We start from the raw sequence: 16084 nt of genomic DNA, 5'->3' as shown, positions 1-16084 counted from the left end.
CAAGGGGTCCAGCATGGACAGGGCCTGAAATACCAGATATGGAGCCAGAGCCAAGAAGACCACAAAGAAAGAGGACCAGGAAGAGTCAGGAGTACAGGAGCCAAGAACAACCAGCATGGTCAGGCAAACCAGAACCAGATTGACCAGCACAGGTCAACAATAACAAGGAAGCCCAGAAATAATATTAGTAAAGGGACTAGGACTAGAGTGGCTAAGAGGTGGAGTCCCAGGAGAAGTAGTAATCAGGGAAACCAAATAAGTAGGCCAATGAGAAAGGGGTTCAGGTCAAATAGACATAAATCAGGAGGCTGAAAATGACTGTGACCATGGAAGGACAACTACAACCAGAAGAACAAGAGTCAAGAGGACCAAAGAAAGTGTGCCAAGGGGGACCTCAACCAAAGGGAATAGGAAGATCTGGGCACAGAAGTCCAGGGGGAACAGGACCTGACTTATTTGCAAGTGTGCAGGAAACTGCACAACCTGTCAGAATGAAACAGGTAGGCCAATAGAACTTTCAGGACTGGCAGAGGGGCGTGTCTAGAAGAATCTGAAGACCAATGAGAAAAGTTTGCAAGGGGCTTCTGAGAGCCAGTGGTGTTTGTTAAGGGACTCTGAGGTCTATTTAAAAAAAAATTTTTTATCAGTTTTCATAGAAATACATTAAAAGAAAGAACACAGTGGTATGGGGTGGGATGGTTCAGGGATCAGTTTGTTATAAAGTTCAAGTTGATCATTACAGTATGTAACATACCATAGCCATAGTTTTATCCTCAAGGCACAGTTACGTCCCCAGTGCTTTGTCACCAATTGTTTGGCTAACGGTAGATAGAGCCAGGATGGTTATTATGCATTGGGATTTTCTTCACCTAACCAAGCAGCACTACCTGCAGAGAAGTTTGTAGGGGATCCTCTATAATTTGTTGAATAGTCTAAAACCCCTTGCCCCAGAACATGAGGACCTGTCAACATCTCCAAGCTAAGGGAAAAAAACCAGCAGTCTTGGGGCATCTGCCAGGGGTGTGGCTTCCCAGGGGGGTGCTTGGGGTGTTGCACCCCCCCCCCCCCACCCCCAATAAATGGATTTTTCAGATTGGGTACAGGTGCTCTCAGTTGGATATTGTGAAATGTCTGTTGGATTTCACCTGGAATTTTCACTCAGACAAAAAGCAAATACAATCCTCTGCCTTTCTCTATGTTGAAAGTCCTGAAAAATGTTGGTTATTTTACTAAATATTGTGTTTTCTCTCACTTAGTACTCCTCGCCCTCGCCTCCGTACCAAGCATCCGCCGAGCCACCGCCGGAGGAAGATCCTTCTCCTACCTTGCAGCCAAGACTTGGAACTCCCTCCCCATCCACCTTCGGCTGACCCAGGACCACCTCTCCTTCAGGAAGCAGCTCAAGACCTGGCTGTTCGAGCAGTGACGTAACCCTCTCCCCCAGCACCTTGAGACCCTCCCGGGTAAGTAGCGCGCTATACAAATGCCGTGATTGATTGATTGATTGGTTGATTGCCAATCCACATTCCTCTCACTTTCCACAGCCCCTTAAGCCCCTCTCATATGTCCTGCTTGTTGTATAATGTATTTGAACATTATATGCCAGTGTGATTATTGGAAAATCTGAAGCCCCACCCCCTGAAACTTACTGACCAAGCTATGCCCCTGGCCACAGCGCTCACATCTAGAATTATCTTTCAAACCCCACCTGTGCAGAGCTTCTGGTATGTAATACACAAAGCTCAACACAAAGGGAAGGATCGAGGCAAAAAGTCCTGCACCAGTCAATATACCTTATCTGGGCTGTATTTCCTATTTAGAGATTGGTGCAAAGGGCCTGGGACATTACCTCCATATGCCCAAAGGAAATGACATGCAAGTCATCTCCCGTGCTTCTTTGAGGTCGTCTGGTTCAAAAAGAAAAGTCAAGACTTTTCTTTTTGAACCAGACGACCTCATAGAAGCACAGGAGAAACATTTCCCGCATTACTGCTGCTACAGAACTACACATGCTATTCGGGTCTCATCAGATTTCCTAGTTTGATCCTGGCGTACATAATTGTGTGCACTATTTTATATTGATTTGTTCTGCAATTTGACCTGATTACATTTATAAATTCTTCATCTCAAGAATTTTTTGACTACAGCAAGCTCTGAAGAAGTCCGCATGAGAAAAAAATGTGTCGGCGATCTCGAATTTTAAGAATTTGTCTATGAATAAAGAAGAAAATAACTTATTTACCTACAATCAATATCTACCAGTGCCTTTCTTTGATTGGGAAGATCGTGACGGACTGTTTTCTCTTGCATTATGATTATTGTTAATAAGTAACCTCTACTCATAATTTTACTCATTTGAGGGCAGGGCCTCCCATTGTTCAATTGGTATGTAATATACTCTAATAATGTAACGATAATGGATTAATCATAATCAACTAATAAGCAGAAGCTCTCCAACTTTGTTGATGTGGTCACAAAGTGCATAGTCTTGTCTCAACCTCATGCCTCTTTCAACCACCAACAGACACTTCTTGCCCGTTTTCCTTCTCTTTCAGATTCTTTTTCATCCCTGCTTTCTTTCTGTCATTGTTTTTCTTCTTTCTCTTCCTCCTTCCTTCTACCTTTTTGAGAAGTCCGCATGAGAAAAAAATGTGTCGGCGATCTCGAATTTTAAGAATTTGTCTATGAATAAAGAAGAAAATAACTTATTTACCTACAATCAATATCTACCAGTGCCTTTCTTTGATTGGGAAGATCGTGACGGACTGTTTTCTCTTGCATTATGATTATTGTTAATAAGTAACCTCTACTCATAATTTTACTCATTTGAGGGCAGGGCCTCCCATTGTTCAATTGGTATGTAATATACTCTAATAATGTAACGATAATGGATTAATCATAATCAACTAATAAGCAGAAGCTCTCCAACTTTGTTGATGTGGTCACAAAGTGCATAGTCTTGTCTCAACCTCATGCCTCTTTCAACCACCAACAGACACTTCTTGCCCGTTTTCCTTCTCTTTCAGATTCTTTTTCATCCCTGCTTTCTTTCTGTCATTGTTTTTCTTCTTTCTCTTCCTCCTTCCTTCTACCTTTTTGAGCTTTTCTCTCCCTTGCTCTGGGTCAAATGATGAGGAAAATTAAGTGCTGTTCCCGAAAAACGAGAGACAGTAGACCCAACCTGCAACCACTGGCTCAAGGTAAACACTGGTACCAGGCGATCAAAGGAGTCAATCACTATGAGATACACAAGCGATGTAAATGGGTAAGAGTTAGGCTTCTTTTGACTATCTCCTTCTTTATATAGATACACTGTGCTGGAGTCACATGGAGGGTATGGTTGTATAGATGAGAACCACTTCTGGTGGTTGAGAGCTCTCTGGACCAAGGCTACATTAAAGGATCCTAGTCTACTGCATGATGTAACTCCAGGTATTATTGGAGGCATTACCCATGATTGTTCTTACTGTTCCCCTGCCCAAACTACTAATGCTTTATTAAAATCCATCTGAGACAATCAGTACATCACAATGTTACTTAATTTAGACACCATATTAGAATATGTCTGTGTTTATCTTAAAGACATGTGCCATTACATTTAAAGACATAACAACAAATTGCATTGATGGTCGGTGATATCTACTTCCTTTCCTTCAGGACAAAAAAGGGTTGAATTGAAAGCTCACAGTTCTTTATGAAGTATGGAAAAGAGGCATGCTTTTGGCATTCTCTGGATAACAAAATGTTGATGTTTCTGCTTAGAATTGATAGTATTGTCCTAAAAAAAAAAAGTACAAGCATTTCTTTAGAATGCTCATATGTGCCGCTAACAGAAGTAAAAGAAAGCGGCAGCGTCCTGATGCATCTCGGGGTTCTTGTGCAGTATCCTATGTTAGTACCTCCATTTAGTACTGGTGTTCCAAGCCATAATGACATTTTTCTCCTACTAGATAACCAGGTTTCTGCCTTTGGACACTTGAATCTCAGTTAGTGACTGCAAGCACTCAAGGCTTAAGCCAGTATGTGGTAGGGTTATAAACTGATGAAGTAAGACAGTAAACAACATTCAATAATGGCAATGCTATCATAATCAGAGGAAACCTATTCTGACAAATGAAATTATCTGGAAGCCTTCTCTCCATTCTCCAGCTAGCACTAGTTTCATGGAGAAGGGTCCTGGAAAGCAGTCTGTGTAAGCTAGTATGTCTACAATGGATTAAAACAGTTATATGTGATCTAATGGAAACATTATTTCATGGAATGGCATTACGAAGAAACCATTACAGCTAAACTGTTTAATGAAATTGTCAGTATCAATAGCATTTACCATTTCATAGAAAACAATTAATAGAATGTCTCTTTTTTAAATTGGCGTTTGCATGCCTGCTGAAGGTGCAATCCATTAGTTGCATCTCTTACTTTAACCCGTTTACTGCTGCGGCAATTTCGCCGCGGTGCATGCGTTCGACGGAGTGGGCGGGGCTGCGTCGGCCAACGGTAGTGCGCAGCATCCAGCAGGTAGTACTCGCGTCGGCCTTTGGACAACGCGAGCACGGAAGGGGTTAGGAAACAATTTTGTCAGAGATATTAATTTCATTGCTTTACTTCAGGTGAAATAATTTAGGACTCATATCTTTTACTTTGGTGCTTTTAATTCGCAGACCCCTCACCAACCCTAAACACCATCCGTCCCTGACCCCTAAACTCCCCCATCCCATCCTTCTACTCTAAAAGCCTCTCTAGCCCTAAATTCCACCCATCCCTGAACCCCAAAAACACCTCACAATGCATAACTTACACCCATCCCTAACCCCTAAACTGCAGCTTCCTATACTTAACGTTTTCAGAAGAAAATATTTGCACTGATTTTAGTTCTGTAAACAGGTCTAATTGAAATCTCAAGAATAGCCGTGGCCAATGTGAGAATGGAGAGAGATGTGTGGTGAGACTCGGGCCATGCCGAGCATGATTCACACCCCCAGAGCCCACAGTGATAGTGCCTGGGGGTCAGAGTGATTGTGATGACCTGCCTTGCAGCAACATAAAGTGCTGCAACTTGAAATGCAGCACAGAGGGAAACTTTGGAGCAGTTTACAGATGTCTGGAGAAGATGATAGCAAGTAACTGAGAGAAGCCGGAGTTCTACACTGGGGAGAAGCAATGAGGTGCAGGGACCTGACTCTGCCCCAGGACTTCAGAAAGTGGATCGGCCATGGATGTACGGTGCAGTCACCTCAACTACCCATGACTACAGAGTAGAGAACTTCCTCACTGGGCACACTGGTCTTGGCAAGCAGTCAGGTACTGGTGTTCCAAGCTCCAGGGCAAGTAGTCTTTGTTTCCTTAGGTGATGTTCCCTCACCCAGCTGGGAGAGTAGCAGGCCTTCGCTCCCAGTCCTGATCACAAGCAGAAGTCTTGCAGAACTTCCTTCCTCATACAGCCGATCTGGATGCTTGGCAGATGACAAACATTTTGGGGGTCTCAACCTCCACTTCTTATAGTCCCTTTCCAGACAACAAATGTGATTTAGGGTCTAGGTAGGGCAGGCTTTGGGGCGGTAGGACTGGTGCAGCCGCACTTGGCGTTGACCTGGAAGGAAGGTACTGATCTGAGGGGGGATGTGTTTAGCAATAACTTACCATTAAAAGCACCTAGTGCAGAGTTCCTTGTGCGTCAAGCTTTCAGGCAGCAATAAAATATCAAGATAACTCTTGTGATCAATGTTCCTGCTGGATAGTAGCAGTTTGACTCACCATGAAGTAATACAGAGGGTTAATAACTACTGCAAAGAACAGATCTGTATTTTATGTGAACAACTGAGTAGATTAGTGAAGCCAGCCTTTACTAACACTTTAAAACAAAAGAAATGTACATGAGTGGGTGCCTATAGAGAGATGAGGGGTACGTTTGCCATGTGGTAGTTAGGGAACAGAGGAGGAGATCCTGGGGGTGGGGTGCCAAGAAAGACTGTTGAGACAGGCGCCACTTGCACCAAAGACGGCACGGGGTCTAGGTCTTTGAAGTTTTATGTTGGTGTTCTCTCTTCTTTTGATGTGTACACTTTTCTCTCTCTTCTTCCTCTTGAAAGGCTCTCTGTCACAACAGGAGAGACTCTGAAGCTGATAGTCCCCCAACAAAGGCCATGTAAGTGACTTTCACACCTGGATTGCAGCCACAGTGATATGTGCATCAAACGGTTAATCCCGGGCTCCCAACACTACTCTTTATGATTCCTTTACAGCCCATCTCTTTTCTAAAATGTGCTCAGGCCCTTTCCTTGTGATCTATCACAGAATCAAAGAGCATCCTCTTGAAGTGTAGAGGGGGAGTATCTCTCTCTCTCCCTTCTCCTATGTGTCCCACCCAGCTCACAGGAATGAAGCTTAACACAAATCTGTCTGGGATTCCTCTACACTTCATGTCTTCATCAGGCAGGCCTCGGAGTCCCAAAACGGAACCCAGTGTCCGCCATGTGATGTACCTTTGCAGCCATGCTTGCATTTAGTGTATAGCCACACATACACTATCCAGTACTGTTACCTTCATGCACTGTGCCTTCACAGACACACATACATTTATCCCGCACATTTCATCCGTATGCACTGTTCTGTACTGCAGCCTTTCAGTATTCTGCCATGGTGTGCTATTTGCAAACACACACACTGCCAGAACATACACTCACTATGTGTGTGCTGTGCAACACTTCACCATTCATGTATTGTACTTCTCTCAAGCACACATACCTAGCACATGCTTCCACTGCAAATGCACATGCACTGAACACCACTAAAATAATCACAACACCAACGGTGAGGGTAAAGCACCAAAGCACAGAAAATAAACTAAATTTCACGATCAATTCGAAGTTAATGATCTCTTATTAGTCCACAGTACGCTCAAAACCACAAATGGATCCACCGTTTAAAGATCCCAGACTGTCCAAATCATATCAAATAAATTGAGGGAGCGACTTCAACTTCACAAAATGTATCACAGGGTCAAAAGGTGTTGATTCCCAAAGTTTTTCTTTATTTATATGTCCAACAAGTATGACGACAGATTCTTCATTGAATTCCAATGTTTTTTTTAGAAAAATCAAATTCAACCGTTAACCAATCATTGAACAGCCGACGTGTTTCGTCCTGAGGCGGACATCATCAGGGCTGTGGAAAAACAAATATAGAACAAAAGGGAAAATCATTACATGACCTTTACAATATATTCTGTAATATCACAGTTTAGATATTCCCCTAATTATGCCCAAAGCATTACATAATTTATACTAATTCAATTACACCTGCCTAATTCACAATCTAATGTTGATGCAATGCACAATTTGTCAACCAAAACAATATGTTCCCTATTACAGAACTCACATAATTTTCAAATATATTACATGCCTACCTCTCAGTATTTACTATTCACAGAAACAGATTTCTTCTTCACAGTGTTATATCAAAATGTTAAGCAGCAATTAACGGTCTGGAAGGAAACAATGACATTAAAATACACGATAAGTACAAATATTATCTCTGATTCGGTTTCAACATCCTATTATACAGTGGCAAGACTACAATGTAACTTTAACCAGTATAGCGCCTATTTAAAAAATGTCCATCTCCCTAACCTTATGTCCTATGAGACTCTATATACCCTCCATATGGGTTTCTACACAAACTGGGAATACTCGCTGATTGGTGGATGAATGGTTCAAATAACGGCAACTTGAGAGAGGGAGTTGCACACAGGCTTGACAAGACGCCCGACCGGGACTTCCCGCAACTAGATTTGGGAGACTTTTTGAACAGGTAATGGACAGTTAGCGAGGAAACTTCAGTTTGATTGTTTCGATATTTCTTTTCGAACGTTTGAATGATGGGGGAATTCCTTTCTTTTTGTCTTAATAGGATCGGATATACTGAAACTCGTGAGATCAGGTGAAGATACCATGATAATTTTGGGGAGTATTTGCATGATTTTATGGATTTATAAGCACGCCTTTTTGACTATAGCTCTTATAAATTTATTTTTGCAGAATCGTTAGAGTGGAATGCCCAATAATCTATAGTGATGTAGCACGGAACTACGGTGAAAGGATGTGGTAAGCTGCTTGTCGTGGTTGTAATACAGGTAGCAATGGCGAGTCAGGACATGGGGGTTCATAATATTGGTTGATTTATTGACTTTTTTCTATGTATTTTTCTAGAGAATTATTACAGAGGCCACAGAACGTGGGAAGGGAAGTTGAGGTCTTACTACTGATCTTACTGGTACATATAGGTTAGAATACTCGATTAACAATGAACTTTGAAACTAGTTTAGGGTATATATATTCCCAGTATTCTCTGAATGTGAGTGAAATAGACGTGTTTTTCCATAGGGATTATACTGAACGATATAAAAAGGGGACAATACCTCGCTTATATATGAACCTTATGGAGGGTACATAGAGTCTCATAGGACATAAGGTTAGGGAGATGGACATTTTTTAAATAGGCGCTATGCTGGTTAAAGTTACATTGTAGTCTTGGCATTGTATAATAGGATGTTGAAACCAAATCAGAGATAATATTTGTACTTATCGTGTATTTTAATGTCATTGTTTCCTTCCAGACCGTTAATTGCTGCTTAACATTTTGATATAACACTGTGAAGAAGAAATCTGTTTCAGTGAATAGTAAATACTGAGAGGTAGGCATGTAATATATTTGAAAATTATGTGAGTTCTGTAATAGGGAACATATTGTTTTGGTTGACAAATTGTACATTGCATCAACATTAGATTGTGAATTAGGCAGGTGTGATTGAATTAGTATAAATTATGTAATGCTTTGGGCATAATTAGGGGAATATTTAAACTGTGATATTACAGAATATATTGTAAAGGTCATGTAATGATTTTCCCTTTTGTTCTATATTTGTTTTTCAACAGCCCTGATGATGTCCGCCTCAGGACGAAATGCGTCGGCTGTTCAATGATTGGTTAACGGTTGAATTTGATTTTTCTAAAAAAAACATTGGAATTCAATGAAGAATCTGTCGTCATACTTGTTGGACATATAAATAAAGAAACACTTTGGAAATCAACACCTTTTGACCCTGTGATACATTTTGTGGAGTTGAAGTCGCTCCCTCAATTTATTTGATATGAACACCACTACATCTCTCATGTAATGTATTCCTTCCAGGTATACATCAACCCAAGTACAGGCAATCACCATGCATGTACTGAGCAGCACTGCTCTATGCCTGTACTGAACCCTTCCCCAGGCACACATATATCCTGTGCAGAGTCACCACACCTGCACTGCCCAACACTCTACACAGAGCAAGGGGAGCTGTAGAAGGGGTTCATGTTGAGCAGCTCATTAGCAATTTCACGACAAATACAGGGATAGAGCTGCAAACCACAAGCAAGCAGGGGTTGGAAAGGTTTGAGCTATTGGGGATTGTACTGAGCTGGGCACATGAGAGAGTATTATTATACTTATAAGGCTGTATGTTAGTTCGGTTTGGAAAAAAGCAATACCACCTACAAAAAATGCTGAAAGAGCAAATGAGTTTTAATCTACAATGGTGTCTGAATACCTTTGTCTAAAATGTTCAATGCTTATGTTTTGTTCCCGCATATGGAGCCATATTATGAAAGTGCCCCGGGGGTGCAATGGCCGTTTGTGTCCGATTTGCTCTCCCTCGGGGCATTTTGGTATTACAGAAGGGGACGCATACATTTGTGCAGCCATTCTGTAATACTGAAAGTGGTGGCGCACATGTAGTGCCAGCGCATTCTTAAGAGGGCATTCGCTTATTTGAATGGGGGTGTGGCCCCATGCAAATGAGGGAATGCCTTTACCTCTGCGTATTGTAGTCGGGTGCAGAGGCAAGGAAACTGTCAGGAGCTGCACTGACTGTGTGCCACCTAAAAGGTGCAGCACTGTCAGTGCGCACCCAATGGCAGCTCTCTGAAGGGGGAAAATAGAGTTTCATGGACCCCCCAGACATCCCCTTGCAGGTGGGTGCAGTCATTTATTGCACCCGATTTCAAGGTGATCTCTAATCCCCCTTAAAAGTGCAGGTGGTTTGCCATCTGCACTGTGAAACACGGAGCAGTTGCTTCAAAGCCGCTTCGTATTTCACTTGAATGTGCTGCCCCCAAGGGGGCCACGCATTCAATGTAGTAGGGCGCACTTTCCCTGTTTGCGCCCGGTGCACTTGTTTTAAGGTGCACTGTGCACACTTCGGAAAACTACATCCTATACATAACACGCCCCATCCAAAAACATTTATTACATGACTAACCTTGGCAAACATAACTACATTTTGCCAAAGTGTGCACAATATTAACCTGATAAACCTGCTGAAATTATTAAGACAACGTTGTGGTTAATTGCAGAATTCAGAGTAGAAAACACAAATACTACAGGCAATTTTTCATTTCCCAGAAGAAAAATCAGAACGGGATGTTCTTACTGTCCCAGTAAATAAAGTACCATCAGGTATCAGTATTTATTGGATGTAGTAAATAACTCACATTTTCCTATCACAATCATAATCAGGGCTAATCTTAGATGCCAGACTTACACTATATTTAAAGGGGAGCTCATTTCTAGATCAAGATCAACATGTTGTAAGCTTTCCAGTAAGAAGATGAAGTTTATTAGATGGCCATGGTAACTACTAAGAAGATTATGTTAGGAATCTGAAAGAGCACTAGAACTCCGAGCATTGATAACTGGGTTTCAGACTGTGACTCTTTGGCATGGAAGAAATTGTCAATTATCCACATTTCAATGTATTTGCCGAAAAGATCCACATTGCCACTAAAGGTTTTTTAGTAGTTTTCCTGATTGCAGGGTTCCTTATATTTCTTTCCTTTTTTCCTGTCTCACACCTGTTAGACCTGGGTTTTTGTGAGCTGTTGCGCCATGTTTTTGTATATGTATTTTACAAATTATATGCACCAAAAATGGGACTTTTCCTCATCCAACGCAGTCGTCTCGCCAGCTAGTAGCAATTCATGATGTGGGATCAAGAAATACATAATTAAAAAGAATAAAAAGCTGAGAAACATGTATGTTTTACTGTAAAGCAGATAACCACTTACAAATATTATTGCATTGGTAGACATTTTACAAATAACAAATTACAACTTGCTGAATAAATCAATGAATATTCTGGATTCTATACCATGTGTTACTGTGAAAAACTAAATGCAATAAATTACAGAGTGTGTTATCAACAGAATTTCAATGAAAAGATCTCTAGATAGACATGTGTCAATGCTATGCAACAAACTAACAATTCAATCCTGGGTGTTGTAATTATTTTGAAAATTTCCATTTTCGTAATAATGAGGCACCTCTTCATCATTGTCCTCTGTTATCCCCTTTTGTTTCCTCCACCCTTTCTTTGCCATTTCATTATTGTGAGCTGTTGCGCCGTATGATGTTTTCTTGCTTGGGTTAACATAAGAGTCACTATTCAATTCAGTCTCTTCTGCTAGTTCATCTTCATCGATGATTCCACATTTTTCTTCACTGAGGTTGTCTGGGTCAGCCCATTCTTGTTTCTCACCAGATGCAAAAATGCCATAGAAAATGACACCACTGTAGTGCACTATGGATGCTATCAAGAATACATTCTGCCACTCCTCACGGGTCTGAAATTTAACAAAGACGATTTCATTAGCCCCTTATCAAAGAAAGACATAAATAAATCAGATGTTCGGATTTCAGGTATATATGTAAAATGCAATACCACCACAGGACAGTTTAACAAAGGAAATGTTCTGGTTTCTTTATGCTTGCTAATAAGAATAACTTAAAGCTGCCTGGTGTAAATAAATAGACTAAGGGCCTCATTTCTGAGGTTTTGTCGTAGGGCAGTGAGCGCAGCAGGCCTTCCTGCTGCGCTTCCCTACAGCAAAAGAAAGGGACAGAAATGAACGTTATATATAAGATACGGCACATTCCTGTCCTTTTCCCCTGCGCCGGCGCACAATGTTCTGCTGTGCGCCAATGCAGGCACCTTTGCACCTTTGCACCAGGGATGATTATTTTGAAAAGGAAGGGAAACCTTTCTGTACAAAAATAATCACAAGAGGTGTTTCCTCTTTCTATGTATGGTGCAGAAGGCAGCACACATAGAAAAATGGAAAACAAGGAGAAATAAAGATATTTCTCTTTGTTGTGCCTCCCTTATCCTTCCCCTAGGGAGGCGGTAGCTTTTGGCATTGCCTCAGATTTACAATTTCTAGTAATTCTCGGGCAGTGTTAAAAGGTCATGGATGTTGCTGGGAACGCCCCCAGCAACACCCATTGCATGCCCCTTTAATACAGAACATGCATTAAAGGGACTGAAATTTATCAGGCAGCATTAAGCCAAAAAAAGTGGCTTAGTGCTGTCTGATAAATATCATGCAGGCTTCTGTGCCATGGAACGTCACAAAAAGTGACCTTCCGGAGGTGCAAGGAGTCTCATAAATGAGGCCCTAAGAGTGCATAACCTATTTACATCACGTGTATAACTTATGCACTCTTAAGTTTTCACTTGAGGGCACTTCCAGGAGTGTATCAAAGGAGTGGTCATGGAAATTATCCAAATGTGTAGCATATCTCATCAGGTGTAACATTTTGGATATATACAAATATTTACAGGTACATATCTGCCAATTTCTGCATACTTAGTTTACAAGAAAGTGTGAGAAGCGGCACCAATCACCCCAGTCTATTTCTCACTTGAAATGAAGCACAGGAAAAAATGGCATGTTAGGGAAAACAGATGTGGATAGATGTTCAGTTAATACATTTTAAAGGCATAACGTTCGCGGAAAGACACACCGTGTAGGACCGTTGCAGGATGAAAATGTTATACCCATTTTAATCCGAAATTAAAATAACCCCCCCTAAAGAAGGGCTTAGGGTAAGAATCCGAAATGTATAGGGGATTGGGGAATTATAATATGAATAAGAGGGAATGAGGAAGTTTGTTGAACACAGGTTTTTTAAATACCAAATGCAGAAAATAGAAAAATACTCAAAAATCACAAGAAATTGTTGGAGATTCATGAATTAGCAGAGGCAGTAAAGGAAGATTGTGACACATTGAGGAGTCACTGGACCCATTAGTAGTATTGTAATGAAAGGAGGACATTTACCCAGGCAGTTATAGTGCCTAACCAGTTATAACGGGAAACAACCATTACAACGCAGTCATTACAACGCACTACCTTTACAACGCAGCGGTTACAACACGACTGCATTCACATCGCATGCCATTACAACGCATACCATTACAATGCATGCCATTACAATGCATTATAAGTTAGTAATGAAGTTTTTAAAGTTTTAGGGTGGGTATGGGTTTGGGGGTACATGGGAATAGTAATGTTTACCCGTACACTATCCAACACTTACCCTACTGTTGCACTCACTGGAGTGGTAATAGTAATTTTTACCCCTGCACTATCCAACACTTACCCTACTTTTGCACTCACTGGAGTGGGAATAGTATTTTTTACCCCTGCACTATCCAACACTTACCCTACTGGTGCACTCACTGGAGTGAGAATAGTAATATTTACCCCTACACTATCCAACACTTACCGCACCGTTACCCTGAAGTATTATGCATTGTAATGGTATGTGTTGTAATGGTATGCGTTGTAATGGAATGCGTTGTAAAGGTAGTTTCCAAAAATGTGATGTAATGGCATGCGTTGTAAATTCATGCATTGTAAAGGTAGCTGCGATGTAAAACCTGTGTTGTAAAGGCATGCATTGTAATTGTTTGCATTGTAACGTCATATATTTGTTATAAATTAAGAACAGTCATGGCTGCAGCTTACGAAATGTACACCTATTTTAGTAAATCGATCATACGTGAATACAGTTAGTCATTCCAACATCTTCAGCTACATCTTTGAATCGTTCGTATGTAACAGTGCCTACAAAATTCCGAAAAACACCTTAAGCAGGGACACGTGAAACATCAGCTAAGACCTAACAGCAAACTTTGCATTTGGTGGTGCAGTAGGTCGACCCCCCCCAGACAAATAAAACAGCACTAGAACAAGCAACCTTTCATTCCAAATTCCTCCAGACAGCATCATTCAAACCCAAGTATGAAATTATTGTATTTTATATATTGAGTTAAAAATATGTTGACCTAACTTCTTTGTACAACTCGTGTAATGCACAAGACATAAAATGATACTTGAAGTATTCTCTCATACATTTTGCTATATTGTGGAACATCCTGGGTTTATGTTGGGTCTTCCAGAACATTATTCACTGATGCCTTCAAAAGCACTGTTGATGGCTGCGTACAGTAGAATACGCTTTCTATAGATGTCACACTGTAAAGTTTGTTATTGAATTGGGAATCAGTTACTTCAGAAGTACACAGAGGCTGCTCAGCACATGGGTCACACTTTTAGTAGAATACAGAGTTAGGAACGTCTTACCTTATGCCTTGTCATAGCACCTACAATGAGTGGGCAGACCATTCCTGACAATGTGCCAACACCATTGGATATCCCCATGAGAATACTTGCATACCGAGGAGCAATGTCTAAATGATTTACATTAAACCCTGAAAAACAAAGAAAATATATTTATCTCACAGCATATTAAATGTTATTATATTTGAAATTTCTATTATCAAGACGTGTCCTTGAGTAACTTGTAATCGAATTCTGTGGTTAACATTTAAGCCTGAACTTTCAATGTGACACTCCAAGTAGCTGTCATACCTACCATGTGATGATTATGATTTTCACATAGTAATATTTTACTGGACACTTTGCTCTGTACAACGAAAACAGTAATAATCACACCACATCCAGGTAGCTATAGATACCAATTTGTTCTGGTAGCTAAGATCTTTATGGTAAAACATGCATGTAAAATATTTCATCTGTAATGTTCCACTCTGGTCAATGCGTATTTTTCACTAAAAGCATTTTTCAAGGCAATTCCATTTTGTCTAGATGTAAGTTCAGATGACAATATAGCACAGAACAGTGGCTAATGCGAGGTTCAGTAATCGCCTGGTGGACAGCATACCTGATGTTCACTAGTGACATTGATGCATATTCTAAATAATTAGACCGGATTGGAACAAGTAGACTATATCAATTCTCATTTTCACAAATGAGTCACCTGACTAGGTGTAGCTGGCAGCTGGCCTTTGTGTATTGCTCCCAGACAGTGACACAAACGGGAAATAGGTGTTGGCAGGATAGGCCATTTCTGGCCTGAAGAGTGGGAGGAGCTGTCACCTATCACACTTGCATATCACAAAGGCTCTGCCAGAGTACATTCAGCTGTGGTCCAGTGGACAGAACTAACATTGCGATGCAACTTCTCACAGGTCAGCTTCAGAATCACCTCTGCATAACGGATGCCCAATATAGGACCTTGCATTGCAGCCCACAGCTTTCTCAAAACAGCCGCTACATGACAAATCCTTCTCGATGCAGGCCTTCACATCGCATGCCCCTAGTCAATGGCATCCTTAATTACAATGCAGGACTGCGCATTGCAGCCCACATCTTCCTCGGACCTGGCGCTGCACGTGTTTTCCTCAATGAGGTATCCCACAACGCTCCCCAAACCAGGATTTAACACTACTTTGTTGAGCTGGCCTAACTTGGACTCTGTATGCAACCTGTGCTCCATCATGGTTGGCAGGAACATATGATTTTGTCCCGGTCCGGCACAACCTGATAACCACAGTTGGTGCTTTGTACTTCAAGGCACTATTTTTGCTTCAACCTTTGAGATTGCATATGTACAGTTCTACTGACTGAATTTTTTTCATTTTGTCTCAAATAATTTATAGAATTTTACTCTATTTTCTAAATTTGTGTAGGAGTTTTCTGGTGTTGGGTTTTCACTTTATTACTGTCTGAAGCGCTGCATAGATATTTTACACATTGCTTCTAAGTTACACCTGTCTACATTTGTACCATGCTACCAGAGGTTTGAGAACAGGTTAATTTGGTGTTTACTTCTGTCTCACCATGATATAAATTGTGTTTGCTGCTTGAGTATGGTTTCACTCCCCTCAACCAGTAACCCA

The 16084-nt window shown here is 41.0% G+C and overlaps 1 protein-coding gene across 1 annotated transcript in view; it reads right to left on the bottom strand.

Moving 5' to 3' along the window:
* Window positions 1-11075: 11075 nt before the first annotated feature.
* The window catches only part of LOC144763537 (vesicular glutamate transporter 3-like), a 311868-nt gene continuing 306859 nt past the window's right edge, over window positions 11076-16084 (bottom strand). The window contains exons 12-13 of the mRNA XM_078649214.1: window positions 14466-14593; window positions 11076-11660 (exon numbers count right to left, since the gene is read on the bottom strand). Coding sequence (XP_078505340.1) covers window positions 11304-11660; window positions 14466-14593 — 485 coding nt within the window. The 3' untranslated portion in view covers window positions 11076-11303. The remainder of the gene's footprint in view (window positions 11661-14465; window positions 14594-16084) is intronic.

This window comes from Lissotriton helveticus, chromosome 1_1, assembly GCF_964261635.1.
Source record: "Lissotriton helveticus chromosome 1_1, aLisHel1.1, whole genome shotgun sequence".
Classification (NCBI taxonomy): domain Eukaryota; kingdom Metazoa; phylum Chordata; class Amphibia; order Caudata; family Salamandridae; genus Lissotriton; species Lissotriton helveticus.
Note: the sequence above shows the minus strand (reverse complement) of the source record. Positions and strands in the feature narration are given on the sequence as shown.